The 27,631-nt window shown below is 39.7% G+C and overlaps 1 protein-coding gene across 1 annotated transcript; it reads right to left on the reverse strand.

Moving 5' to 3' along the window:
* Window positions 1-24,118: 24,118 nt before the first annotated feature.
* On the reverse strand, window positions 24,119-27,413 carry LOC111160509 (microtubule associated protein 10). Its single transcript, XM_022523654.1, has one exon. It carries the CDS (start codon window positions 27,390-27,392, stop codon window positions 24,654-24,656), a length of 2,739 nt encoding a protein of 912 aa, XP_022379362.1. The 5' UTR covers window positions 27,393-27,413; the 3' UTR covers window positions 24,119-24,653.
* Window positions 27,414-27,631: the final 218 nt, after the last annotated feature.

Below are 27,631 nucleotides of genomic sequence, written 5' to 3' on the forward strand. Positions count from 1 at the left end.
ACGGTGTTGGGAAAATTGGACAGCCACATGCAGAAGAAGGAAACTGGACCATTTCCTTACACCACACACAAAAATAGACTCAGAATGGATGAAAGACTCCAATTGGTGACTGTAGTCTATCAAAATCCTTCAGGAGAACACAGGCAGCAACCTCTTTGACCTCAGCCACAGCAACTTCTTTCTATAAAAATTGCCAAAGGCAAGGGAAGCAAGGGCAAAAATAGATTATTGAGACTTCATCAAGATCCAAAGCTTTTGCACAGCAAAGGAAACAGTCAACAAAACCAAAGGACAACCAATAGAATGGGAGAAGATATTTGCAAGCAACATATCAAATAAAGGGCTAGTATCCAAAATCTAGAAAGAACTTATCAAACTCAACACCCAAAGAACAAATAATCCAATCAAGAAATGGGCAGAAGACATGAACAGACATTTCCGCAAAGAAGACATCCAGATGACCAACAGACACATGAAAAATGCTCAACATCACTCAGCATCAGAGAAATACAGATCAAAACCATAGTGAGATACCACCTCACACCAGTCAGAATGGCTAATAAGTCATGAAATGACAGATGTTGGCAAGGATGTGGAGAAAGGGGAACCCTCCTACACTGTTGGTGGGAATGCAATCTGGGTGTAGCCCCTCTGGAAAAGAGTATCGAGGTTCTTCAAAAAGTTGAAAATACTAAATAAAATCTTAAAAAAAAAATTTTTTTTTTAAAAGGGGTGCCTGGGTGGCTCAGTGGGTTAAAGCCTCTGGCTTCGGCTCAGGTCATGATCCCAGGGTCCTGGAATCTAGCCCCACATCAGGCTCTCTGCTCAGCGGGGAGCCTGCTTCCTCCTCTCTCTCTCTGCCTATCTCTCTGACTACTTGTGATCTCTGTCTGTCAAATAAATAACTAAATAAAATCTTTAAAAAAATTAAAAAAAAAATGTTGAAAATAGAATTACTATTTTAAAAAGTTGAAAATAGAATTATGACCCAGCAGTCATACTACTGAGTATTTACTCCAAAGATACAAATGTAGTGATCCAAAGGGGCACATGCGCGTGAATGTTTATAGCAGCAATGTCCAAACTATGGAAAGAACCTAGGTGTCCATCAACATCCATAAATGGATAAAGAAAATGTGGTATATATAGACCATGGAATACTATGCAGCCATCAAAATAATGAAATCTTGCCATTTGCAATGACGTGGATGAAACTAGAGTGTATTATGCTAAATGAAATAAGTCAGTCAGAAAAAGACAATTATCATATGATCTCTCTGATATGAGGAATTTGAGAGGCAGGGCGGGAATCTTGGGGGTTAGGGAGGGAAGAAATGAAACAAGATGGGTTAGGGGAGGGAAATAAACCGTAAGAGACTCTTAATCTCAGGAAACAAACTGAGGGGTACTGGAGGTGAGGGGGGAGGGATAGGGTGGTTGGGTTATGACACTGGGGATGGTATGTGCTATGGTGAGTGCTGTGAATTGTGTAAGACTGATGATTTAGAGACCTGTACCCCTGGGGCAAATAATAGATTATATGTTAATTAAAAAAAGAGAAAGGCTCTTTATCATTATAAAGCACAAGAAACATCAACTACATTTTCTTTAAAAATCCATATTTTGGGCAACGCTAGAAGGTGGTCTAGCGGAGAGTATTAGAATTTTGTCCTGCTTGTGACAGGCTGAGATCAGGACAAAGTCAGTTATCACTGCCTCTTGTGAGCTACATCTGCGTCTCTCTAGTTCTGAACTATGTCCCTTCTTAAAATCACTGACCCACAGAAGAAAACGTGGTGAAAAGTAGTGTCATAGGAGGTCATGTAGGGCTTTTCTTATGCTCGAGACTTAGGTCTCAAGCTACGACAAAGATGCCTCAATTTCCCTGCATTTCCAAGAGAGTTGTCAGCAGTAGGTCTCTGGACACCGGCATTAGGGCTTAATGAGAGACATGCCAATCCATTCTGCTACCCTCACTGAAACTCTTTCCTGCCACACTCCTCTGCCTTCAACATGAGCAGAAACCTCAGGGTGAGGGTGACGGGGCAGGATGGTGGCAGGAGAGAAAAGAGAGGCATCTGGGTCCTGAGTCCACTTGACACAGAAACCATAGAATGCTCACCACAGCCCCTGTGCCAGACCACACGGGGTCTGCTCTGGGACAGACATCGGCAGGCTACAGCTCGTGGGCTGAATGCAGCCTGTCATATGTTTTTGTAAATAAAGTTTAATTTGAACACAACCATGCTCCTTGGTTTCCATATTTTCTACAGCTGCTGGCTCCCTACAATTGCAGAATTGAGTAGTTAAAGCAGAAAGTACATGGTTCACGAAGCTGAAAATGTTTCCTATCTGGCTCTTCACAGAAAAAGTGTGCTGACCCCCACCTACTCTGGGAAAAATCATTTACAGAGATGATGGGTGCTGGCAAAAGAGGGAGAAAGGCCCCCGTTCTGGGGACCTGGACATCTGCTGGTGCCATTGGTATGTGTGCCTATCTAAACATAGGAAAAAAGAAGTCCAAGAAAATAGCAGAGCAGAGAGCCACATATGACCAAGGAAACATGTGTCTGACCACTTGCTAGCATGGAAGGGCTGCAAGGATTTCCACAGGCCAGGGGGAATGATGGGAGGTTGTGGAGCTCGGAGCCATCCTGGGAGTAGCCCAAGTTAAGATGTCGGTCATTTGGCAAGGGATAAAAACAGCAGCATGGATGGGGCATCAATGTACTGTAGCGGATAATTGGAAGAGGGTGAACTGATATCAAGGTCTTGGATATTGGGAAGGTCCCTTTCATCCAACAGGACCCCTCAAAGAACTCACACATGCATGCCTTGAGAGCAAATTTTTGTGTATCTGTTACTCAGCTGGGCCTGATGGCCACTTAGCTCCAGCCGGGGAAGCAGAGAAGCCATAGGAGGACCACGAGGACACCAGTTACGTAAGAAACACTGTGCTTTGTCATACATCACTTCCTCACCCCAACGCAGAAAAGCTAGAACGAAAAGCTAAAACCAAAAGAAGGAAAGAGGAGAGAAAGAGCCCGCACCTTCCTCCTCTTAATTCCCATCCCCGCTGCAGAGACTGAAAGGTTCCTGGGAAGCACAAAGTGGGAATTGACAAGGTATATTTGATGAGTATGGGGACTGGACACCAGAAGATGGCTTGCTGTTTTACCCCCCCTCCTCCCCATTCCACATTTACACCCAGCAGTTTAGCCCGTGAACCATGTAGGTGACATTAGTTTGAGTTTTGTTGAGTAATGTATTATCCACTTATAGTTTATTCTCCTTACTAGCTTTCTTGGTTTTCTTATTGGATTAAAAATAATTTGCTTTTATTTATAAACAAGAAATATTCTCTTAGCATTCCTAACTTAATCGTGAATTTTTAGTACTGAGTACCTGGTACCCAGTAGCATATGATACCAGAAATGAAATGGCTGAGCACAAATTCTTAGCTTCAATTTTAAAAGCTGGGATTTAAAAAAAAGAAGAAGAAGGGAGAAAGAAAGAAAAAAAAAAAAGCTAAGAATAAAGATGGGAATTCCTGCAAGATATTCAAACAGTAATAGTTGGTAACTAGGGTGTCACACCGAGGGCATCATTTGTCACCTAATGCAGTACAGAATATTACGTTATACTTGGCTCCCACCCAGGATTCATAGAATAAGTGTATAATGTATTAGACTTCTTTCTCATTAATAAGAGTCTAGGGGAGGTGGGCAACAGGCTTCAGGGAGTTTTTTATTTTTATTTTCTTTTTACTATTAAAGAAAGTTATTTAAGCCTTTAGAAGGTGGATGGAGTTCAGAGAAATTTACTATCTTCTTAGAAAATATGTTATTTAAAAGCCCTAATACAGAAAATCTCTTTGAGGAAGCCTATTTTGTGTTTAGTATCTTGAAATGGATTTTTCAAACGATTAAGCAAGATAGAAGGTCACACTGACCCTTCGTTCCAGATCATCCATTCTATTCCGGACATGGCTTTTTAAGATTAAAGGTGGGCACTTACAAAACAAAAGGAAGGCCATAGCATTTATAAGCTCGGTGGGTCCCGAACACAGGAGAGCAGCTTGATCCGCAGGGAGAATTAAGGCAGCAACATAAACACGTGTTACCTACAAAGGAAATTACATTTCACTCTTGACATTCCCCCAAAGCTAAGTGAAAAAAAAAATCAAGTTTTTTCTTCTAACTTGAGATATTTCCTAGAGTTACTTTCTTGTGTTATAAAAGTAGCCAGCTTCCAAAGCTGGAATTCCGTAAGTGATAGCCCCAGCATGTTATTATAATCACCTGCTTCATTATCTGGGTTTTTCAATAGAATGTCAAGCACATAACCAGGGATCGTGTCTGACTTGCTGCTTGTGTATTCCTAAAGCTTTTCCTCACGTCTGATACGTGGTTAAGTACTCTATCTGCTGAACAAACAAGGGTTGATGAGAAGTATGGAGGGTAGGTACCACGCCTAGAGTTAGCTGGAATATTGTAAAAGTCACGATTTACCCCACACTGCTTAGGAATCAGTACAGACAAAACTATGGTCTAGTCATTTGACTATATATCTCTTCTGGTTGTCCTTTCAATAAGAAAGATCTCATACTTACAATAGGCTATTTGAATTATCAGCATCTAGCTTTGGTTTCATGCTGAATGACTATCTTGTGGCATGCTCCACCCCCTGAAATAAAAGTACTCAAACCTCAAGATCACAGCACTAGAAATACATTCCGGGAAAAATTTTAAAGGAAATTTCCCAAGCCTAGTGCCAGGAAAATTCAGTCGAGGGAGAAAATTTTCCCCACCGGGCAGCACATTGTTATCAGAAACTGAAAAATAAGCGAAGTGCATTTGAATGTAAAAAAAAAAAAAAATCACTCCTTTCAGTCATTCTAAATTTCAAAGGATGTACAGGAAGAAATTCAGACCTCATGGATTGATTTTTAGTGAGCCTAAGCAAAAACTGATTTGGGAAACCTACACTTCATTTAGCCTAGAATGAAACCTGGTGTGGCAGGAAAGGGGTACAGCTAATAGAAAACATTAAATTGATGCTTTAGTTAACCCAAGAAACAGAGAAATAACTTTGTCATCATCTTCCCTTTACATTGTGAAAAACTCTGAATACTGTCCAAAACATAAATTTGTTTCAAAAGAGTTAAATGGAAGTTTGTTCTCCTTACTATATATTGATAAAAAGAAAGCATGTGTGGTAGACCTGTGTTAAAAAAAAACACACACACACACAACTCCAGTTATGTTCTCCCTGTGTCCACCACCCTGGGCAGCGTGAGTCTGTAGCTCTTTGCATAAGTGGCAACATCTCTTTGCCCTCCCCCTGCTTGTATCTCAGGAGACCTTGTGACTTCCTTTGACCAATGAAATGAAGACGCAGCAACACTGTGGCAGCTCCAAGTCTAGTATCAAGAGGCTTTGCTTGATTCTGTTCCTTCTCCTGGAACCTTTGCCTCTAGGGTGTGAATCAGCTTGGGCTCTCCTGCCGAATATTGGGAGCTCATGTAGAAGAAAGCCAAGGCACCCCAGCTGAGTAACAGTGCACCCCAGTAGCAATTCTGGAATGAGCTCAGCCAACACATCCAAGTCATGACCACCCCCACCTGACAGCTGGCATAATGAGCAATAGTGAATTGTTGCCCCAGACTCTTAGGTGTTTTTTTTGTTTGTTCGTTTTTTACAGAGCAATGAAAATGTGATAGTTCACCCATTTTAAAAAAAAGTTTCACCCCATAGCTATGAAAGGAGTTCAAGCTGAAACATCAAAGTATGCTCATTTATCACCTAGGAGATGGGTAAAACTAAACAAGAATTTTATACAGAGGATTTTTGCTTACCTGGAAGGCTAAATTGTACAACCTTTTTGAAAGGCAACTTGGAAATATGTATTAAATTTTCAACTATGCCAGCTATTACTCTTTTTGGATTTTATTCTTTTTAGGTAGGGGGCAGAGGGAGAGAATCTTAAGCAGGCACCAGGCCCAGTGCAGAGCCTGACGTGGGGCTCCATATCACCACCCTGAGATCCTGACCTGAGCCGAGATCAAGAGCCAAATGCTTAACTGACTGAACCACTCAGGCCACCCTTTGGATTTTATTCTTAAAAAATTAAGTAAATTTGATGATGTATCAACCTCCTTTATAATAAGTAGATAAAGTTAGGGAATTAAATAGAATTTTTTTTTTTTACAAGGGAGGAGCTTTGAAAGATATGGTGTATCTGCACAATGAATTATATGTATTGACATGGAAAGACTGTCATATCACTTATTGTTATTAAATTTAAAAAGCATACAGAGAATATAAATAGGATGGTTCCTTTTTCCTTATTTAACAAAAAAATCCCTGCATATAGAAATTGTATAAAAAGATGTGTCAAAATATCAGTGATTATCTCTGGGAATGGGATTACATGTGATTTTCCTTTTCCATTGACACATCTGAATCACTTGACGCGAACCAAATTATTTATAACTTCTAAATTCTGAAAAATCAATTCCAGTTTTTAAGTAGTTTTAGACTTCATTATAAGCTACATTTTCAAACTAAATTGACCTATTTGATGACAAACATTGTTGGTGACAAAAAAACAAACACATTTTTAATTTTCCATAAAGAGCATTCTTCTGAATAAAGCAATACGTTCTAGTTTTAATTGAGTATAAAACCTAGAGGTTTACTTTTTTTCCCCAAAAATATCAGATGGAAAGTTTTTCAGACATCATGAAAACATCATGAACTTAGCGATATATTAATAAATAATTTCTGTGTATTTCAAATAGAGATGATTGTCCAGGAAAAATTAAGGAACATTCATCATGGCAAAGATTTATTTTTCCATTATAATCAAATCGAGAGAAACATTTTTAGGTTTTTGTAAGAGGTCTGGAAATGAAGACAGAACTGGTTAAAATTAATCAGAAACAATAATGAAGTGCCTACTGTGTACAAGAATTATTTTGGTTGGAATGGACAGAATAACCAATCCAAAAGTCTTTATTTGTATTACATTACATAAGCAAGTAATGTAAATTTAAAGTAAATTCACTTGCTTATGTAACGTAAGAGTCCAAAAATTAACTCTTTTCAGATGTATGACCCAGGAGTCAAACGTGACCAGGACCGAGTTTCCCTGTTTCCATTTCAGAGTGTTGGCCCCATATCCAGGCAGTCTCTCTCTAGTGGTTGCTTCCAAGATGGCTTCCAATATACTTCATCGTTTAGACCTAGTGGGAAAACGAGAGAGTTTCTCCCAGAACAGTTTTAAAACATTTCCTGATGTGGAGTCATGTGCCCAACCAATTACTGTTGCCTGGGAGAGGAAATATGCTTGTTGTTTTAAACTAGCAGTGGGGTTAAGCTCATCAAATCACATTGCTCAAGAGCAGAGGTGGAAGGGCTTCCCCAGAGGAAAGTAAATATTGTATCCAAAGAAAAGTGAATGGATTCTGAGTAACAAGATTAATAGATGCTCACTATAGCCCTCTAGGAGATGATTTAGACAACGCAAAGAGGCTTAAAACACATCCCTAGCCACAAAATTTATCACGTAAAGTGAGGAATAAACCACAGATACATATAAAAAGAGTTGCAATGGAAGATTAATAATCCTAAAGGGTAAATTAGTTGTACAAATAACAAATGCATTTCAGAGGAGGAAACGCTGGTGCTCTGTGTTTGGATAATTAGACAGACATCATTCCTTCATTTCATGGCTCTAGGAGTAGCATGATGGTTTAAAATTTTCCTGCCCAACCAAGGGTTTTTTGGACTCTCAAGTTTTTAACCACATTATTAAGTGATTAGGCTTAAGGACTTAGACCAAAGATTTCAGGCTTTGAAATAGGTTTCCTGTGATTGCAACAGAAGTAAGAGTTTGGTTACCATTTGAAATGCTTTTCCACTGGGTTTCATGTCTCTCTTTTTTTTAAGAACATATATAACGGAAAACATCTTTGTAATTATACCCTGTGCTGAAACTTTAATCTCCATTGTGTAATTGAATTATACTCTGCAGCTAAGTGGCTTTTCTAGATCCTCAGCAGGCTAAGAACATCTAAATATTGATCATTCCTTAGGGCAGGGAGGAGAAGGTATGCATATGATGTCTTTCTCTCTCCTTCTCTCCTTCTCTTTTGAGAATAAAATTATCCCCTCAGTTTCCAATGACATTTATTGTGAACCTCTTCAGAAAACACTACTTGGTGAATATTCTGACATCTATGCATTGAACAAAAATATTTATTGAATGCAATCATGTGCCAGAATATAAGGAATTGTATTTAAATCTGAGTATATAATGGTGAACAAAATAGTCATAAGTCTCTGTCATCAAAAAGTTTAGAAGTCAAAAGATAAATAAAATAAATAGAAAATAAAGCAAACCAAAAAGAAGAAAACTGCCAACACACATAATTGTATCTTATTATAAACTCTGAAGTAATCAACAGTGTATAATGATAGGACATAATGAGGTGTGGACAAGGTGGGATAGAGAAATCAATCTTGATAAGATTGTCATGGGGCCTCTCTGAGGAAGCGACATTTAAACCAAAACCTGAAGGATGAGAAGGCACATGTGAAGAGTGGAGTAGTAAGTGTTCTGTGTATGGGATCAAGAGTTCCCTCTAAAGGGAAAAGTGTATGCAAGGGTCCTGAGGTATGAATGAGTCCACCATGTTTAAGGAACAACAGGGAGGACAGTGTGACTGGGGCAGTGAAGGGCAAGTTAGAGGGAGGTATGAGATGACCTTGGGGAGGTCAGTAGAGATCCCATTGTACAATGTTTGGGAGGTCTATGATAAAGAATTTGGATTTTATACAAACCCTAAGAGAACACCATTAATGAGTTTTAAGCAGTGAAGAAATATGATCTGAACTTTATTTTTAAAAAGGGCTTTTGTCTGCCCCACAGTGAGTAGACTGAAAGAGAGGCAAGAGTAAAAATGGGAAGACCAGCAAAGTAGCCATGGCAAGGAGAGAAACGTGTAATTTCAAGATGTAAGTAGGAAGTAGCGGCAACAGGGTAGGTTGGATGTAGTTGGATGTAGAAGATGACCAGAAGGGACTTTTTCTGTCTTGAGCAACCAGAGGTGATGGCAACATCCTGCGGCTAGGAAGTCATATCAGTCAGAATCTTGGGGAGAAATGAGTGGTCCCCTCAAATACAGTAACTGAGAATCATTTAACAGAGGAACTCTGGTTGAATATGTAACAGAGTTTAGGAAGCTCATCAAGGGGCGGTGAAGGACCCCAGGACTCGTAATGCCAGGAGCCCTTACCATCCTTGGAACTCAGAGAGAACGTAGTCATTGCTATAGCTATAGAAGAGTGTCCCATGGAAACCATGACCTTCTTCCTATGCCAACCCTGCCCAAGGCTGGCAGAAAGGGACTCAGGGAACTCTCCAATCTCCTGCCAGCAGCTCTGCTGATAAACCTAAAACAGAAGCTGGACTTCACAGCTTGTCGGTGGCTGTGCTCCACAAAGGTGGCAGAGTGGGGTGGGGAAAGGTAGAGTCGAGAAGGTATAACCCAGAAAAGTACAACCCAGAAAACTATATGGGGACTGTTTTGGGGAGTGGGAACCAAAGTCACATTGTTGCCAAGTGTGGGTCACACTTGAGACTGGAACTCAGAAGAGATATTTGTGCTGGAGATTCAAACAGGGGGTCATCACCAGCTGGGTGGGTTTGGAAGCAATTGGAGAGACACATAATATAGACAGGAAGTTAAGGTGGGATTAAAAGGAAGGGCAGGGTGAGAGCGAGAGGGTCCAGTATGCAGATGCAGAGTAAAAGAAAAGAAAAGATTCGTTCTGAGAATCTAGAAAGGGAGGGAAAAACCAAAAGAATGTCATGTCAAGGAACCAAGAGAGGAGGAAAAGTAAGTGGGCGAACATGTTGTGTGCAACTGAGAAGACAGTAGGATGAACAAAAAAATCAGTCTCATTGGAGTCAGCGAGAGTAAAATATAACCCTCAACGCCTTTGTTACTTTTCAAAATTGTATGACAAGCTGTAGTCAGTTTTACACATTTTGTGGCAGTGGTATGCTATGTTTTTAAAACTTTAGGAAACAACAATCGATTTGGCATTTTTAATCACATCGAACTAGGTCCCCAACACAATCTAAGCAGCAAATACTACCATAAGGGAACAGCAGTCCCAGATAATTTTTCACAAAAGCCTTACCAACCCTTAAAGGTCAGACCACTCCTATCCCATCCAGATCAATCCAGAGAAGAGGAAAGAGAGGTTATATGATGTATTTTTCAAGGCTGCTATAACCTTGATATAAAATACAGACAGACAATACAAGAAAGGGTGATTTGTAAGTAAAGTATAAACCAATGAAATACAGTAATATAGATAATAGAATACATCAAGACCAAGAAAGGAAAGCAAGGGTGATTCAACTTTGGAAAATCTCTTTCTTTAATTCACCACTAAATTGGAGAAGAAAAGCATATGATTAGCTCAATAGACACAGAAAAGTGTTTGATAAAATTCAAGACATATTTATGGCTTAAAAAATCTCATAATAACAAAGTACTAAAGGGAACCTCTTTCCAAAATGTTTATCTATCAGGCACCTCAATGCTGGAATATTCCTTCTAAGGTCAGGAATAAGAGAAGGATGTCCATAATCACTGCTTCGTGTAACATTGAGGAATCCAGCTCTAGACCAAAATCTTAGGTGTGACTTCTCAGGCTCAACCACTGGAAATTACCAGGGCTTCATGTGGCAGGGTCATGAGGGAAGGCTGCCTCCTCACCACAGACTTGGAGCACAGTCAGCAAGGAGGGGCCTGCTGTCATGTACTCAGCACCAGGCCCCATCCCCGTACTTTTTAAAATTTTTATTTATTTTCATTTTTTTTATTATGTTATATTAGTCACCACACTGTACTTCATTAGTTTTTGATGTGTTCCATGACTCATTGTTTGCATATAACACCCAGTGCTCCATGCAATACGTGCCCTCCTTAATACCCACCACCAGGCCAACCCATCCCCCACCCCCTCTCTTTGAAAACCCTCAGTTTGTTACTCGGAGTCCATAGTGTCTCATGGTTTATCTCCTCCTCTAATATCCTCCCCTTCTTTTTTCCCTTCCTTTTCCTAATGTCCTCCATGCTATTCCTTATGCTCCACAAGTAAGTGAAACCATATAATTGACTTTCTCTGCTTGACTTATTTCACTCACATGATATCCTCCAGTCCCATCCATGTTGATGCAGATGGTGGGTATTCATCCTTTCTGATGGCTGCGTAATATTCTGTTGTATCTATGGACCACATCTTCTTTATTCATTCTTCTGTTGAAGGGCATCTCTGCCCTTCCACAGTGTGACTATTGTGGATGTTGCTGCTATGAACTTTGGGGTATGTATGGTCCTTCTTTTCACTACATCTGTATCTTTGGGGTAACATACTGTAGAGCAATTGCTGGGTCATAGGGCAGCTCTATCCCAGTACTTTTATGCAGACCCGCATTCCTTCCCTAATGGCCTCCATTCAGAGGCCTCCTTACTGGGGGTTCCTCTGTCCAGGTCTTTCTCAGGTGATCTGCCAAGACCACCTTTGTGTAAGCGTGGTGACTGAAGCTACTTATGTCCACTCTGACTCAGTCTTCAGGACCATCCTAGCCTTGTCTTATCTCCCTCCCCTCACCATCATGGGTCCACAAATGGCAGGAGCCTGGTGTCATTTGGCAGGGAAAAATTAATCACCTTTAGGTCTCCTTTCCTGTTTAGATTTTTGCTTCTACTATAAGTGTGACTGGATTGTTACTCTAATTTTGTCCTGTTTTAACTGCCCACTTTGACATCTGTAAGTTCAGCTCAGCTCTTGACAAATGTACGGCAAGAAGAGGTCCTTGCCCAAACAAAACACTCCCTATCTTTCCCTGAGCCCCGCAAAAGGTATAAGAGCTTTAAAACCATGTTTTAGATCAGTGTGGTTGTCTGCATAAAAGAACCAAGAAAACCTATAGATAGGCCATTAAAAAGAAGAGGAAGGGGAGGAGGAGGAGGAGGAAGAAGAAGAAGAAGAGCTTAGCAAGGTTGCTGGAATGAACACTAATGCACAAAAATCAATACCATTCCAATTACATACAAGCAACCAGCCAATTTGAAAATGTGTATTTTTTTTAAAAAAATGTATTTCTTTTTCTTAAAGGATTGATTTACTTATTTGAGGGAGAGAAAGAAAGAGCATGAGGGGGGAAGGGGGAAGAGGGAGAGAGAGAGAATCTCAAGCAGAATCCCCACTGAGCATGGACCCAGATGTGGGGCTTGATCCCATGACCCTGAGATCATGACCTGAGCTGAAATCAAGAGTCAGATACTTAACCAACCAAGCCACCCAGGTGCCCCCAAAATATGTGTAATTAATTTAATTAATTAAATCACAATGTACAAATCTAAGATAAGACAAAATGTTAAAGCATTATTGAAGGACACTGGAAAGGATTTAAAGCTATAGGATGATCTACAGTGTTTATGGATACCCAATATAATGAATGTGTCAATTTTAGCAAATTAATCTCTAAATTCCATGCAACATAAATAACATTTTATGATATTTTGTGGAACCCCATAAGCTGATCCTAAATTTCAAAAGTAAAAGGACCAAGTATAGTCTAGAAAAAGCATTTTTCAATTGTGAACAATTTGGGTGTTGGGGGTGGTCCATAGGTCAAAACTATTTTCATAAAAATGCTGAAACATTATTTGCCTTTTTCATTCTCATTCTCTCACTAGTGTGCTGTGGAGTTTTCCAGAAGCTACATAGCAGGTAATTAATATCACAATAGGCTGAATGCAGAAGCAGATATGAGAATCTGTCTTCTATTAAACCAGACATTAAAGAAATTGCAAAAGTATAAAACAGTGCCATTCTTCTAAGCTTTTTGTTTTTGAAACTTATTTATTTTTCATTAAAAAATGTTATTCGTGTTCACATGCAGTAAGGTCTACTAATGTCACTTTTAAATGAATTCATCACTAAACATTTAAAAAACTTCTCACTTCCCATTTCTAGTAGAGTAAATATCGATGGAAAGAATCCATGTAAACAAAAGTTCTTTGGAGTACTGAATAATTTCTAAGGGTGTGATGGGTTCCTGGGACAAAAAAAAGTTTGAGAACTGCTGGTTTAGACAATGTAAAAGAAAAAGAAGGGGTAGACTTGCTTTTCTAGGTTTCAGTACTCACTGTAAAGCTAGAGTAGCTAAATATAGCAGGAAAAATTAAAACGTCTAGTATTTACCAAGTTTTGCAGTGGAATATGAGGAATTCTCATGCTGCTGGTAGCTCAGTAAGTAGTTCAACGACTCGAGAGAGAGTTGGCAGTGTGGAAGATGTGTATTATCGCTGAACTTGGCAATTCCAATTAGGTATAAAATCCTATGGAAATTCAAGCACAGAGGGACAAGAAAAATATTAACTGCAGCATTGTTAGTAATAAGAAAAATCTGGAAACAACCTACATGTCCCCCATCGGGAATGGGGAGGAAACACAATAACCCCAGAGTAATGTTTATCCCCTGGAAGGGAGAACAAAGAAATGGGGGAGGAAACAAGGGAGCTTTCTGTTCTATCTGCATGTTTTGTTCACCAGGGAGGGAGCATGACAGAGAGAGGGAGGGAGGGACTGTCAGAGAGGGAGAGACCATAAGGCCAGCACTGGCTTAAATCTGGGCAATGTATACCCAGGACTTAGTTGTATTTTTTCTTCTTCTGAATGTTTAAAATATTACATGATAAAAACAAGTGAATGGGTCTGCCAGTTTGAGATCAAACATATTCATTTACACTCCTGTTCTTTAAAATGCCCACAATGAAACTGGTTGCCCATAAAGGGAATGTTAAAAATTTAAATCCAGGTACAAAGTGGTCTAAATACACACCACAGTCTAGCTCTTCCTAACACCCTGAGAGTGTTAAAGGAAGTTTTATTTGTTGTGAGTTTTATAACCAAGCTATTTCAAGAAATGCAGTCGAAGCACAGAGATCAGAATATTTCAATCTTCTGGTGCTTCTTAGGAGATGCCATATGTTGAAGGAGCTGTCGGCCTGGAAAACATCCGCTGCAAAATTGCACTCAAGCTTCTGGGGAGTCGGCTTGCGTAACCGATCTCCAGAACGAACTTGGAGAATGGAGGTGACATCCAGAATGGGCAGAGGTTATCTTCCTGCTCTGTGCTCACCTCTATTCTTAACCCAGGTGGACCTAAAGATTATCAGCCAAAAGAATGGGTTGGAGGAATCAACCAAAGAGTTTTGGTCTTGGTTTATTCCTTAGGACAGCAGGACACCAAGTGAGGGAGTTTCCTGGATCACCATTCCCAGTGCCCCAGCCCGCAAATTTCTGGATGGCAGGGTAACACGTAGCTAAGCAGCAAGGCAGACAAAGCATAGACTACCCTACTTTGTCAACTATGAATAGATACTGGCTTTAATTATTGCTTCTATTCAATTGTACAACATCTATCCAAAATGTACAATATCCACTATGGTAGGCTCCTTGCTGGGGATGAGGATGAGAGACAAGACTGAATAAGACAGTCTCAACACTCAACAGGAGAAGATGCCCAACACAAGAAAAGTTAATTTCAGTTATCTGGCACTGCCAACTACCTTTCTGCAATGGGACACAGAAGACTCCTTAGGGAAGTTCTTGGACTCTTGTCAAGAGGGAGATCCCTCTTAGTTTTGTAAATTTAAGTAGAACATACATCCATTTTTTTTAATTGGCCTTAAGGATGAGAACCTTCTTGTGACTTGATGGAGATGGAGAAGGTAAGTAAATTTGGTGGGCATCAGATAGGCTCTAGGGAAGAACAGGATCAAACCATGAGTCCTTCTCTTTAGACGTTTGAAATTATTAGGAATTCTGATGTTTTAGGATAATATATGTCCAAATTCTGTCATAGGAAAGGATCCTAAAGACCCCAAAGGAAATGAGAAAAATAAGGACCTTTGTGATCCTTGCTCTGTGGAACTTCTAGATCATCAGGGAGAAGGGATTCTAGCCACCCCGTGAATGTGAGCGTAGGAGTAAAAACCAAAATAACTGTACCTTCATGAACTGAGTTGGAGTCAGGACCAGGGAGAGACAAACTTCAGATGCAACACTGTCTCAGCAACGGGAACCAATGAAGCCAAACACCAAGGCCAACTCCTGGGCAAGTCCCATGGCCTGGCATCTGTAAGCAGGACAGGCCACTTAATTGAGACCAAGTAAGCTTCTCAGACCTGGACATTTGGGGTGGTACAGTTCTCAAAGTTTTATGCTGGACTTCCTGCTAACATGAGTATGTGGAGCGGGCACAATCTATTGGAATATAGAAGAAGAATCGTCATATTTGCACCCTAAACTACGGAAGTGGGCCTTCCTGGTTATACATAATTATCCCCCAAATGTCTGCAAAACAAACCATTTTGAGGACATAGTACTGTAAAAGTCTGCAACTGGTTCTAAGGAAGCATTGTGGAAAGAGTTAGTCTTAAAAAAAAATCCATAGGAATCATTGTAACTGACAAGAATAAATACAGTTCATAAATGGTTATGTATTGTTCAATAATTTTATGCTATGCACTGAAAATATTATATGCAGAATTATACTGATTCTACCTCCAAAGAGTTGCTGTAATTCTGTACAAAAGTTTCAGAAGCCAAATTTGTCACTAGTGTGAAATATAGGCATTTTAGTTCAGACTGTAAAATTAAAATTTAAAAGATAATGTTCAGATTCTGCAGAGGAAATGTGTAGCCTTCGGCACAGTATTCTCAAGTACGATGCACACCAACCATGCCCAAAAAGGTTGTGCCAAATATTATGTACACTTAGATAATACAGAGGAGAGCCTGTAGGTAATTGGATTGCCTTTTACCAGCTTGGAGTAACAGCTAGGGCCAGTGATAGAATTTGGGGAGGCTCCATGAAAAGTCAAAATGCATGACTCATTGTTCAAAATAGAGGGAAAAGTCACTAAGTATAGAGCCTTTCCCTTTCTTCCAGGGTCTCTCTTGATTTTTCATGGTGATTTTTCTTGATATTTTGTATTAATTTTCTATTGCTGCATAACTAATTGCCATAAACTTTGCAACTTAAAAGAACACCTGTGTATTATCCCATAGTATTTGTGGGTTAGACTCCAGGAATGCTAAGTTGGGTCCTCTGTCCAGGGTTTCATAGGCTTCAATCTCATTGTTGGGTGGGGTTGGGGTCTCATCTTTCAAGCTCACGCTGGTGTTGGCAGAACACATTTCTCTTAAGCTATAGAATTCAGGAATGCAGGTCACAGAGCTTCTCACTTGTAATTCTCTTGAAAGGGTTCACCTGATTAGGCATGGCTCACCTAGGATAATTTCCCTTTTTATTAATTTAAATTTAACTCATATGGGATTTTAATTTCATCTGCCAAACCCTTTCATGTCCACCATATTCTATTAGAAGCAGATTACAAAGGCCTAGGTCTCTGGGGATCATCTTAAAATTTTGCCATGAAGTGTTTTTCTAGGTAAAGAAAAATTAAGAATTTAAACGATTCACATAAATCTTACTGTTCATCCTTATATTGTGCAATGTCAGTTTTAAATACTACTAAAACATTTACTTGTGTGTGGAATCATCAAAATGATACAATTGTTATTTTGTAATGTTTATGTGCACATGGACAGTGGAAACCCTGCCCCAAACCAAACTAACTCAACAGTTTTATTCACTTCTTGATACTTGCACATTCTATCAATACCCTCTGCCATTGGCCTACTGATGAGTAAGGAATAACTGAGAAGATAAGGAACTTGGGGTTGCTAACAGCATGACTCCTAATACTAAAATACTAAAAATAATCCAAATGCTCATTAACTGTAGCATATATAGTAAATTGGGATGTACGAGCACAATGAAAAATCAGAAAACAATGCAATATGATAAACTACAACTCTATGCCATGATATGGGTGAATCACAAACATAAGATTGAGCAAAAGAAACCAGGCACAGAAGTGTGCACACGGTATGGCCCTGTGGAACTATCTAGACATTGGAGTGCAGGATTAGCATTTCCCTTTGTGATGGTTGGGTGAGGGGAGAGAACAGCTGGAAGGGAGCGTGAGGAGGTTGACAGGGTTGTGTAATGTTTTATTCCTTGACCTGGATGCTGTTACACAAAAATGTTCCTTAAGGAAATTCACAGAACCACACTCATATTTTGCACACTTACATGTATGAATATTATACTTCAGTATCATTTTGCATAAGACACATATATAACACAAAATGTAAAGAGAGAGAGGGAGAGGAAGGAGAGGGAGAGGAAAAGCAGGAGAGGAAAGGAGGAAAAGAAAGAGACTAGAAACAAGCTAAAAAATTAAGAGATATCTGTATCCACAGTAATAAGTAGTTACTAAAAAAATTAAAGTTTATAACAGCTTTCTGGCAGTTAATGTAAACTTTTGGATGATACAAAATGTTCTTTAAGAAGACTTGCCCTGGTATTAAGATTCATTCTAAAGCTGTATATTCAAGAACGTGGAAAAGTAAGCAATGGAAATGTAGAGTGCTTCAGAGCATGGATGAGACAATTTTGGCTTGAGGAAAAATGTAAAGATTGGTGTTACCAATAAGCTGACCTGTCTGGAAAAAGTCTGCATGTTACCAGATTTGGGGAAATAATGATGGCCAATATATCTTCATAAGTGTCAGGAGTTATGCTAATCATTAATATTTCCTCATTTAATCCTTATAATCTTATAAGTATTATTGATTTCTCCATTGTACAGATGTGAAAACTGAGTCCTTGAGGGACCTGCCTAAGGTTATAGCAGGTGAGTGGACTCTAACAGGTTGGCCTGCCCCTGGTCCTAAACATAATGCCTTTCCTGTGACGCAGAGGATGAAATTCCCACATCTCTGAATGAGTTAATTCTTTGGTTAGTGTTTTCAGTGTAAATGTTATAGATTCCAGACATACAATTTGGGTTTACTGTGTTTCCCATTTGACACATGAAGTAGCATTTTCGAATGGAAACAATCTTGTAGTGGGTGAGGGACCGGCAAACTCCATTTCTTGGGGCCATGTTCCTTTTCTGTAATATGAAGGAGCTGAATTAAATGATTTGTAAAATCTTTTCTAGTTCCAAATTTCTGTGAATTCGAGTTTTCTTTTCTGGCAATAACTGGCTAACACTCTCAGCTGCTTTTTAATACCACACCTGGATTCCTTTAGAGTATAATCATAGTCTCGGCATACGGATGAGTTCCTCCTTGTGGATGCAGAAAAGCATATACCTGCTTTAGTAAAAACAACTGAATTAGAAGATAAAAACAGAAGACACCAAAATAATAGGGAGGGTTGAAATACAGCACAGTTTTATAAAGTTCAAAATTAAACTTTATCTATTTATAGGTTCTTGCTATCCACTCTGACTCTGGAAATGATATAAATAATGAAGGAATATTAACTTCCTAATATTTATACGAAGAGCCTTTCAGTTTTTCTATGGCAATGAGAAAGGCTATGGATATGGAAAACAACCTCAGCTTCCTTGTCTATATTAATGCTTACTCATAGGATTCTTCTGAAGATGATGTCAGATACTGGAAGCCCTTTACCAGCTGTAAAGTGCTTATCAGAGTCAGGAAGTATTAGTGTTAATGACAATGGAGACCACATAACCAACATACTTTAAAAAAATCTATTTCCAGTAAAAAGCTAGACCATGATTTTAGTAAAATCCTACCTCTAGCGCTGGATCTTAGATTGACAGGATAAGATGCTGTGATCAGCGATACAGCAAGAGAGCACCATGAAATCATATATTCCAGAAACGGAGCATTGGAACCGAAGGAAGTTCCATCTGAAAATAGGTCTGTCCTCTTAAATACTTGGCTTCTGGCTATTACAGAGAATATCCGGGATAGGGAGTACTTTGCTAATGAGAAGCCACTGTTCATATTTCAGACCTTCTTTTTGGAAGATTAGAAATATCTTTTCCCTCATGTTAACAAATGCAGTCCCAAAGTATTTGGAAACATTCTTAAGAATTTTGGATATGTAAGCAATCATTTTTAGGTCAAATCTTCTGACAATAGTTTCCTTCATAGCTAAAGCAATCCATTCATTGTTTTTTATATCATTCTGAGTCCAGAATTCAGTCCCAATTCAGTCTACAGGATTGACACCGAAATCACAAGCATGAAATACAGTACTCCACACAGTTGTTGGGTGTAAGCCCTGAAACTGAAGAGTTACCCTTAATAAATCAAAAAGAAAAACTCTTCAGGGTTTCCAGGAGAGAAGAGATAACTAAAGGAGAAATTTTTGGATAGAAAGGAGCAGCTGTCGAAGGGCCCCCATATCTTCTTTGTCTTTCAGTATGTAGACCCTGGGAGTATATGGCTCGTCTGTTAGGATTTCAGCTCAGTTATGAGCACAACCCAATCCATTTCCTATTACTCTTGAGCTCAACTAAAAGATCCTTCAAAAAGAACTATATTAAAACCAAGAAGGAAACAAAAAAGGAAGAAAACATAATATTCTTAGTTGTCAAGTTTACAAGTATGGGTTTCTGATCCTACAGTAACTAACTTAGCTACTGACTCAGACCTGTTCCATTTCACATTCTTTCTTTACGATATATGACCCCAGCTGTTAACTTGTCTTAAACTTGGCTGATCTCCTATCCTGGTCTGTTCCTGAACAAACACAAATATTCTTTATTAAAACCTGAATCTTGGGACGCCTGGGTGGCTCAGTTGGTTAAGCAGCTGCCTTCGGCTCAGGTCATGATCCCAGCGTGCTGGGATCGAGTCCCACATCGGGCTCCTTGTTCATCAGGGAGCCTGCTTCTCCCTCTGCCTCTGCCTGCCATTCTGTCTGCCTGTGCTCGCTCTCTCTCCCTCTCTCTCTGACAAATAAATAAATAAAATCTTAAAAAAAAAAAAAAAAACCTGAATCTTTTGATTCCTGTTGCCATGGATTCCCCTATTCGGTTACAATATCTGGTCTGAAAGCTCTCTCATCTCTTCCCAACTCATTCTCAAAGTTTCTGGTTCTTTTATTATGACTGATTTTTCACAGCTCCTTCCCCACTCACTGCATCACTTCCAAGGCGTATAAAGGGGCAAATATTTTTCTGCATCTACCATAGAAAGACTTGAAATATCCAGAAAGAAAAATTTAAAACAAATTTTAAAGACATTTTTAAAGCAACCTCCTATAGTCCAAGCCACGTAGGTTTGTTTTATTATTTTCAAAAAATTTGTCCTTACTTATGCCCTGGCTCAGAGTTCCCTTTCTTAATGAATGGGAAGGAAATTTTGCACCCCCTTCTCCCTCCAAACCCTTCTCTCACCACTGCCTAATACTCTGCACAAAGCTAGAAGCCCCGCTGTTTAATATTCTGAGAAGGGCTCCTTCTTCTGTGTGGTTTTGTGGCTCTGCCCTCCATCCTAAACAGTCTTCTTCCCTGGCCAGAAGTTCTGTCTTGCTTTATCTCCATGCTTTATCTGTTTGCCTTGTTATGCCATGGAAAATTTGTTCAAATCTTTTGGAGGGAAGAGTTGATTTCCTGAGATTTTAATTAAAAACATAGGGCCCCCTAGGGCAGAAATAGATACCATGGTATAGTCTCTGTAATTCTAAATTTACTCCTCAACACTCACATGCATATTCACTGTCTATTTGCTAGATAAATTTGGTTCAATCTTCAAACCAATCCTATAATGAAGAAATAATCTCCAAGAATTCATGTAACATGACCGAGGATGAAAATTACCATTCGTCCATATCCAAAGGCCAGGATTACATCATTTTAATTTGCCACTAACAAATGTTAGTGGTCTCCCCAGTAAGACTGAAAAAGATGTCTTAAAAACATTTTGGTGTCGGGGTGCCTGGGTGGCTCAGTGAGTTAAGCATCTGCCTTCGGCTCAGGTCATGATCTCAGGGTGCTGGGATCGAGCCCCTCATCGGGCTCTCTGCTCAGCAGGGAGCCTGCTTCCCCCTCTCTCTCTGCCTGCCTCTCTGCCTGCTTGTGATCTCTGTCTGTCAAATAAATAAATAAAATCTTTAAAAAAAATAAAAACAAAATAAAAACATTTTGGTGTCAAAAGCAAAAATACTAGTTTTTCTCTTTGATCCCAACAACTTTTCTAGTAGATAAACCTTTAGCTGGGCTCCAGCTTCTCACATCTTCAGTTCTGTTCTGCCCCCAAGTTGCCCATAACCTGCTTCTATTCCCAAGTCGACTTTATTTGAAGTATATTTGAGGCTATTTAGAAAACAAACACTATCTTCTCATTTCTCCAGCAGCTCCCACACTGGATGATGCTGACGGGTAGATTTCTAACACATTTTTCATCAACCTAATTCCACCAGCTCTTTATCTTCCAGAAGTTCCTCAAACGGTCCTGTCTACCAGCAGCATCTGCCTTGTTCTCCAGGGCTACTAAGGGTTCATTCTTATTTTTACATCAGTGATTTCATTGGGGTTTTGGAAGGAAAGACCAAAACCTTCTCTTAATACACAATTTTGTAGCAAAGACTTCTACCTGAATTTTCTATTTTTTCTAGAGTTAATACACAGTATTGGCATAACAGAGAAGTATTTGAAAAATAAGGAAGTAATTATATTCCTATGGCTAGGCACTCCAACCTAATGATGCTCTTCCTGAAATCTGTTATTTCCTAGCATGACAGATAAATTTCTGGAGAAAAATAGCAAAAATGCCTTGGTCCTTGACTAAGCATGTTTTCCTTGCATTGTTTTAGGTTAAAAATGAGAAGGATCCAGCAAGTATTGGCACATAAATTATCATTCTGCACAACTCCAGATATCTTAATCTCAATAAAAGTATAAGTAGCCTAAGAGATGGCTATATCTCTAGGCCCAAGGACAGTTTATGATTAGACAAATGTAAATATTATTTATCTTGTTTATATGTTGCTTTGCTATGAAATTCCTTTGCCTTTCTAACCACGGTGTGGTAATTAAAAGTTTGTTTAATTTATGATCTTTAACTCTATGTTTACAGAAAATAAAAGCTTGGTTCCCAAATATAATTCCGTAACAAATGCACTGCTTTTATAGGCAGAACATAAAAATTAATTGAGATGGGAAGGGGTGGCTCTCTACAGAAAGCCAGAAGCCCAAGGCAGAAAGTTCAGTATCATTGTTCCTTGTATCTGAAGCTATGGGCAGCGTACATACGACCGAGGGAAAAACCAACATATTGTATGCAACCGCAGAGCCCTCTCGGAATCTGTGTACACGTCATAGCTCAAAGGACTTGTCACCGTTGACAGCTGCCTCCTAAGGCCCTAACATTCTGTGGTTCACAGCTTCTTAGATCCTCTCCCATCCAGTTTCGCCCACAGCAGCTTAGCTACCGGTGCTATTCAGAAAAGCTGAATTGGAATAGCTTGGTTTTACAAACAATTAAATAACAGGTCTCCCTTATTTAAGAGCCTGAAATACTATTTCATGTTTCAATGATTTTAAGCAATTCAGGGGATAGAGAACATTTCAGGAATAGTATATTATGATATTCTTAAAAAACTAAGCTTCTAGGTTGTAGAATTAAAACAGGAAGTAGAATTTGAAGATAGGTTGCAAATAGGAAGTACTAAATGCATGAAAAGAAGTATTTTTCACTAGAATTAAGCTATTAATACTAACACCACAATTCTAGAAATAAATACCGATGGAGTGACTTGAAGAGAATCTTATTTAGCTACTTAGTTTTGTAATCTAAAGTACATTAATGCTTTAGTCTTTGTTGTACCCCAGACATACTGAATTAATAATTTTTCTCATCTATTCTCATCACAGGCAATGACTTACTCCTAATCAAATAAAAGTTGATTTTTAAGGAATTATTTCTCTAATGTTTCTGACATTATTGCTTATATTTTTCTCTTCCATAGTAGTGAAAAATTGCTAACAATTTACACACCAAGCTGATAGGTAGCTATAGCACCTAGCAGTAAACTACTTTGATTTTCCGAGATGATACACTAGATGCTTTATATTAACTGAAAAATTAAGATCATAGCCATTAGCCATTAAGAAGCACTTCATATTTCAAAATGTTTACTGGTATAATTTCTGTGCCTTCAAGAAATTATTTCAATAATTTATAATATTCAAAATGCCGTGACCACGTATTGGTGCTTAACTGTAAATTAAAATACTCTTTTGTTTCGATTGCTTAGGTCTTTATTATTATGCTTGGGATTTGAAGCTCCCTACAATCGGGGACTTTTCTTACTCAACAAATATCCTTTCTACCACTCTACCATTCTAATCAAGATATTTTCTCAGTCCCATGAGTACATTATGCTCATTCCCATATTTCTTTTAAGCATATTTTCTCAAAATATAATATCCTCATCTCTTACCACCTTTCTAAATTTTACTATCATTCAAAAGATAATACCTGCATTGTTATTTGATTACTTACAAAGGAAGGAAAATTAGGGCTTCACTCCATACATCCAAAAAGATCAGATATATTAAAAGTGTAAAAATTGAAATATAACACATAAAAAATTACATGTAAATAGTTGAACACAATAAGGTCTAAGTACAAAACCAATGGAAGAAATTATAAAGAAATGATCACTAGATAAAAACCAACTTTTCATACCTTAAAAATAACTATGGAACAACCTGAAATGACAACAATAAATTGAATTTCTATATAAGAAACTGGAAGACACCTTTCTTAGCTTCCTTCCCCACATACTTCGTTGAACACCTGCAGGCTGTTTATAGACACCAAAACAAAAATATTGTAGTCAAATAACCATGTTTCCAATAAGGATTTTCTGCTGCTTATTCTTAGGATTTCTGCTTGTTTGACTGCTGAATTCTATTGCCTCCCATCAGGTTATTTTAAATGCGTGGCCTTCATTAATTTGTTCAACACATGCTTTTATCACACCCCAACCAAGGCCAGACTGTGCTAGATACCAGGAACATACACTGGTGGGCAAAACAGAATATGGTCTCTTCCATCGCAAAACTTAAGAAGATAAACATTAATCAAGTAATCACACAAACTGCATAAAAAAAAGAGTAGAGGACAATGATGACATATAAAAAGGACTTTACCTATTGGGGATATGGGATGTGTATGTATCAAAGATTTCCCTAAAGAATTCATATATATATAAAACAGTAAGCTCTACCTACAGGGGCTGTATGTGAAACATTTTTGTACCTTTCTGCATCTCACACAGTAAGTTCTTCGATATTTGTCAAATGATTTATTCCCATTAAAATCTGAGATTATCTTTATTAACTAGCCTTCTTTTTTAATGGTGTGCCTGAAGTCTGCTTTAGGATGACTGATTTTTTTCAGAGAGTTTAGAAAGATACTTTTATTCTTCTAAGATTAAACAACTTCAATCTTACCTAGATTATAAGGTGATTTCATGATTAATGTTGTTTAACTTAATAAATACTATCTAGACATCAAAATAACATATTTCTTTAAAAATTACCCATGTAATTTATGTACTAAAATAATGTAAAGAATTATTAAAAATTGTTTCACTAACGGTACACATAGGTTATACAAAAATAAATGTTTTTTTTTTAAAAGCACGTATTTTCACACTGTATATCCTGGAAGTTTATTTATCACTAATTCGCAAATATCTTTGCATTGCTTGGAAATACTTAGTGAGGCAACTTCATCGTCTTCGTCAAAGTGATCTGGTGCACTGCTGTCCAGGACATGAAGTTCCAGGTCCGACAAATTAGATGGCAGATAAGAACTCACTTGAGATGTCCGAGGTGACTGGCTTTTTTCTGAAGACTTGCAACCAGTTCCTGTTTTAAGTTTAGTAGGGGTGTCCTGACCCCTCTTTAGAACTTTAGTATTATGCATACTGCTTCGATCTATCTGGTTTTCTTTCTCCTCAGTCCAATGTGATGAAGATAAATCACTGGTAGAGATACTAGACGCTTCCTCCAAACTTTTATCTTTAATCTTTGAAATATGAGATCTTTTATATGAGTATACTGGAGACCCAGCTGAAAAAGGCGGGCTAAGAACAGAACTCTTTTCACTGCTGTTTTTTCTTGTGGACAGTATTGCTTCACTAGATTTACTTGTATATTGATTATGTTTTGGATTTTCTGACCCGGGACTGCTATCATGAGTTTGTAAAATTCTGCTAGTGTCCTCGGAGGTAGAGAAATCTTCAGAAGAGCAAGGGCTGGTGAAGTCATCGGAATACTTCAGTTCTGAGATGCTTTCAGAGCAACTATTTTTACATGGTTTATCTTCACCGATATCCTCAATAAGAATGTCATCATCTGTGGTTTTGACCTGTTTATCTTCCATTTCTTTATCTACTACAATTCTGTCAACAACTGCAACTTGTTGGAAAACACATGGACTTTGGACTTTCATTTCCAGTTTTCCTTCCAAAATACTTGCGTGCATAAACCCTTGTGGGACGGTGGAATCTGCAGGCGTCACAATTTCTTCCAATAAACCATTATCTCTTCTATGTTCATCACAATCTACAGCTTTTTCAGTTGCACATTTCAGTTTAGTTTCTTTAGTTGTGCTAGGGTCATCAAAAACTCCACTGATTTGCTTTGAGGTATCACTGTTTTCAGCAAAAGATGCATCTAATCCCAAACACTTGTCATTTGGCAGTTGGCGTGGCTTCTGATGTTGTTCCGCAAAGCTTAATACTTTAACTTTGGATGATGGAATTCTGAGTTTTGCACCCAACATTTGTGCTTGCATTTTTCTATACTGCTCTCTTCTTTCATGTACTACCAACATATCAGGATTTGTCTGCTTTAAACGTAGTTTAAGTGTATTTGTTAAACCGTAAAGCAGCTTCCCCCTTGGGACTCTTCTGGGGGAGTCACCACTGTTCTTTTCAAAATGTTTACCTTTTTTGAGATTTTCGACTTGGTTCTTTTTATACTGAAGATTCATGAACTTTTCATTTCCCCCCACAGGAAGCTTATCCTTAGATTCAGATTTACATGTGCATTTGGCAGAAGATTCTGGTGACTTCTTATCCTCAGTTCTATATAACCAGGCTAAGTGAGGATGTATTTGAGTAGGGCTTGCCACAGGTTGGTTATACAACACGGACAACTCAACCAACAAGGCATTTAACAAAGGCAGCTGCTTTATTGTATTAATTCTATTTTGTTCAGTTTGAGCATGATCTGTAGTTTGGTCACGTGCTCCTGCATCCTGAATATGCGGAGGATTTATGGGCACTGGAGGATTTTCATGTGTCCCAGAATTAGTACGTTTCAGAGAATCAGTATGTTTTGGGGCAGTTGCACGGTTTTCCTCCAGACAAATACCATCTGGTTCCTCAGGTACATTTACCTGAGGCTTAATGGTGATTGTACCCTGTACAGGGGGCATCTTTTCTTGGGTCAAATGAGTGTAATACAGAGGAGGGGGGCAAAATGTGTTGGTTTCGATGTCTAACTCTGTGACTTCCTGATCTGGGGGGCTAAGGCTCCTCACACCACTAGAATTTGAACAAACAGAGCTGGTTTTGCCAGGCTTCACAGAAACAGTGTCACCAGAGTTGGTCTTACTATGGAAAGCTCCTTCCTCCAAACCCTTCTGTGCTTTTGGGATTTTTAAACCCACGAGAAAACTATCAGCATGTCTTGTTTTTGGCTCTGAGCGTGGTTGCTGTTTTTCCTGCGGGGTCTGGGAACCGATCTCTCCGCGCTCCACCCCACCTCCCGTGGAAGCGACTGGCCTCTCAAGATGCCCCAACAAGCTGCTTCCCAAATCGGTTAAGCGGTAGCCCAGGGCAATGTCCCCAATCCGCTCCCCAACTTGGTTATGCAGAGGGAAACTCCCTCGATGGCCGTGGGAGCAGCCGGGGGCGGCCTGCCCCAGGACCTTGTGGGCGGTGGCAGCCAGAGAGATGCTGCAGGCACCGAGGAGCTGCGGGGTGGGCGTGGGACGCCCGGGGGGCAGCTGCAGCAGCAAGGTGTAAAGCGGGGTCCGAAGGAGCTGGCGGCACAGGGTGGCGGGGTGCAGGCGGAAGAGACAGGACTTGCCGCGACCGAAGCTGACCAGGCCAGGTCGGGGCTCCGGGGCCGGGGCGCCGGGGCCTTCCGGAGGGTAAACCAGCAGCGTGGGGAAGTCCAGCAGGCGGAAGGCCACGGCGGGGCACAAGTCGCGCGATGGCCGTGGCGGGGATGCCTCCTCCTCCTCCTCTTCGGCCTCCTCTTGCTCCTCCTCCACCGCGACCACGGGCGGCGGCGGCAGCAGCCCGACTTCTAGACGCACGCAGTCGACGAGCAGCTCCAGCGAGAAGAGCCGCTCGGACAAGGGCGCCGCCATTGCTGTTGCCCCGGGAGACGCGGCCGCACGCCCGGGGAGGGCGGAGCCGAAGTTTGGTTCTCGCGAGAGACGGGGAGCCCACAACGCTCGTGCCTGCGTTCTCGCGATACTTAATCCCCGTACCCTGCCCCCGCCCCCGCCCCGCGCCGGTTTAAACTGCGGATGCTCTGGGACTTTTCGCTGCTGGACGGACTTTTGCTTTCCAGGTTTCGGTGTTAACACAATTACGTGTAATACCG

The sequence above is a fragment of the Enhydra lutris genome, unplaced genomic scaffold, assembly GCF_002288905.1.
Source record: "Enhydra lutris kenyoni isolate GAN:26980312 unplaced genomic scaffold, ASM228890v2 scaffoldscaffold76, whole genome shotgun sequence".
NCBI lineage: Eukaryota > Metazoa > Chordata > Mammalia > Carnivora > Mustelidae > Enhydra > Enhydra lutris.

Coding starts and splice junctions, on each gene's coding strand:
- LOC111160509 (XM_022523654.1), bottom strand. CDS start 27,392: ATGGCGGCGCCCTTGTCCGAGCGGCTCTTCTCGCTGGAGCTGCTCGTC.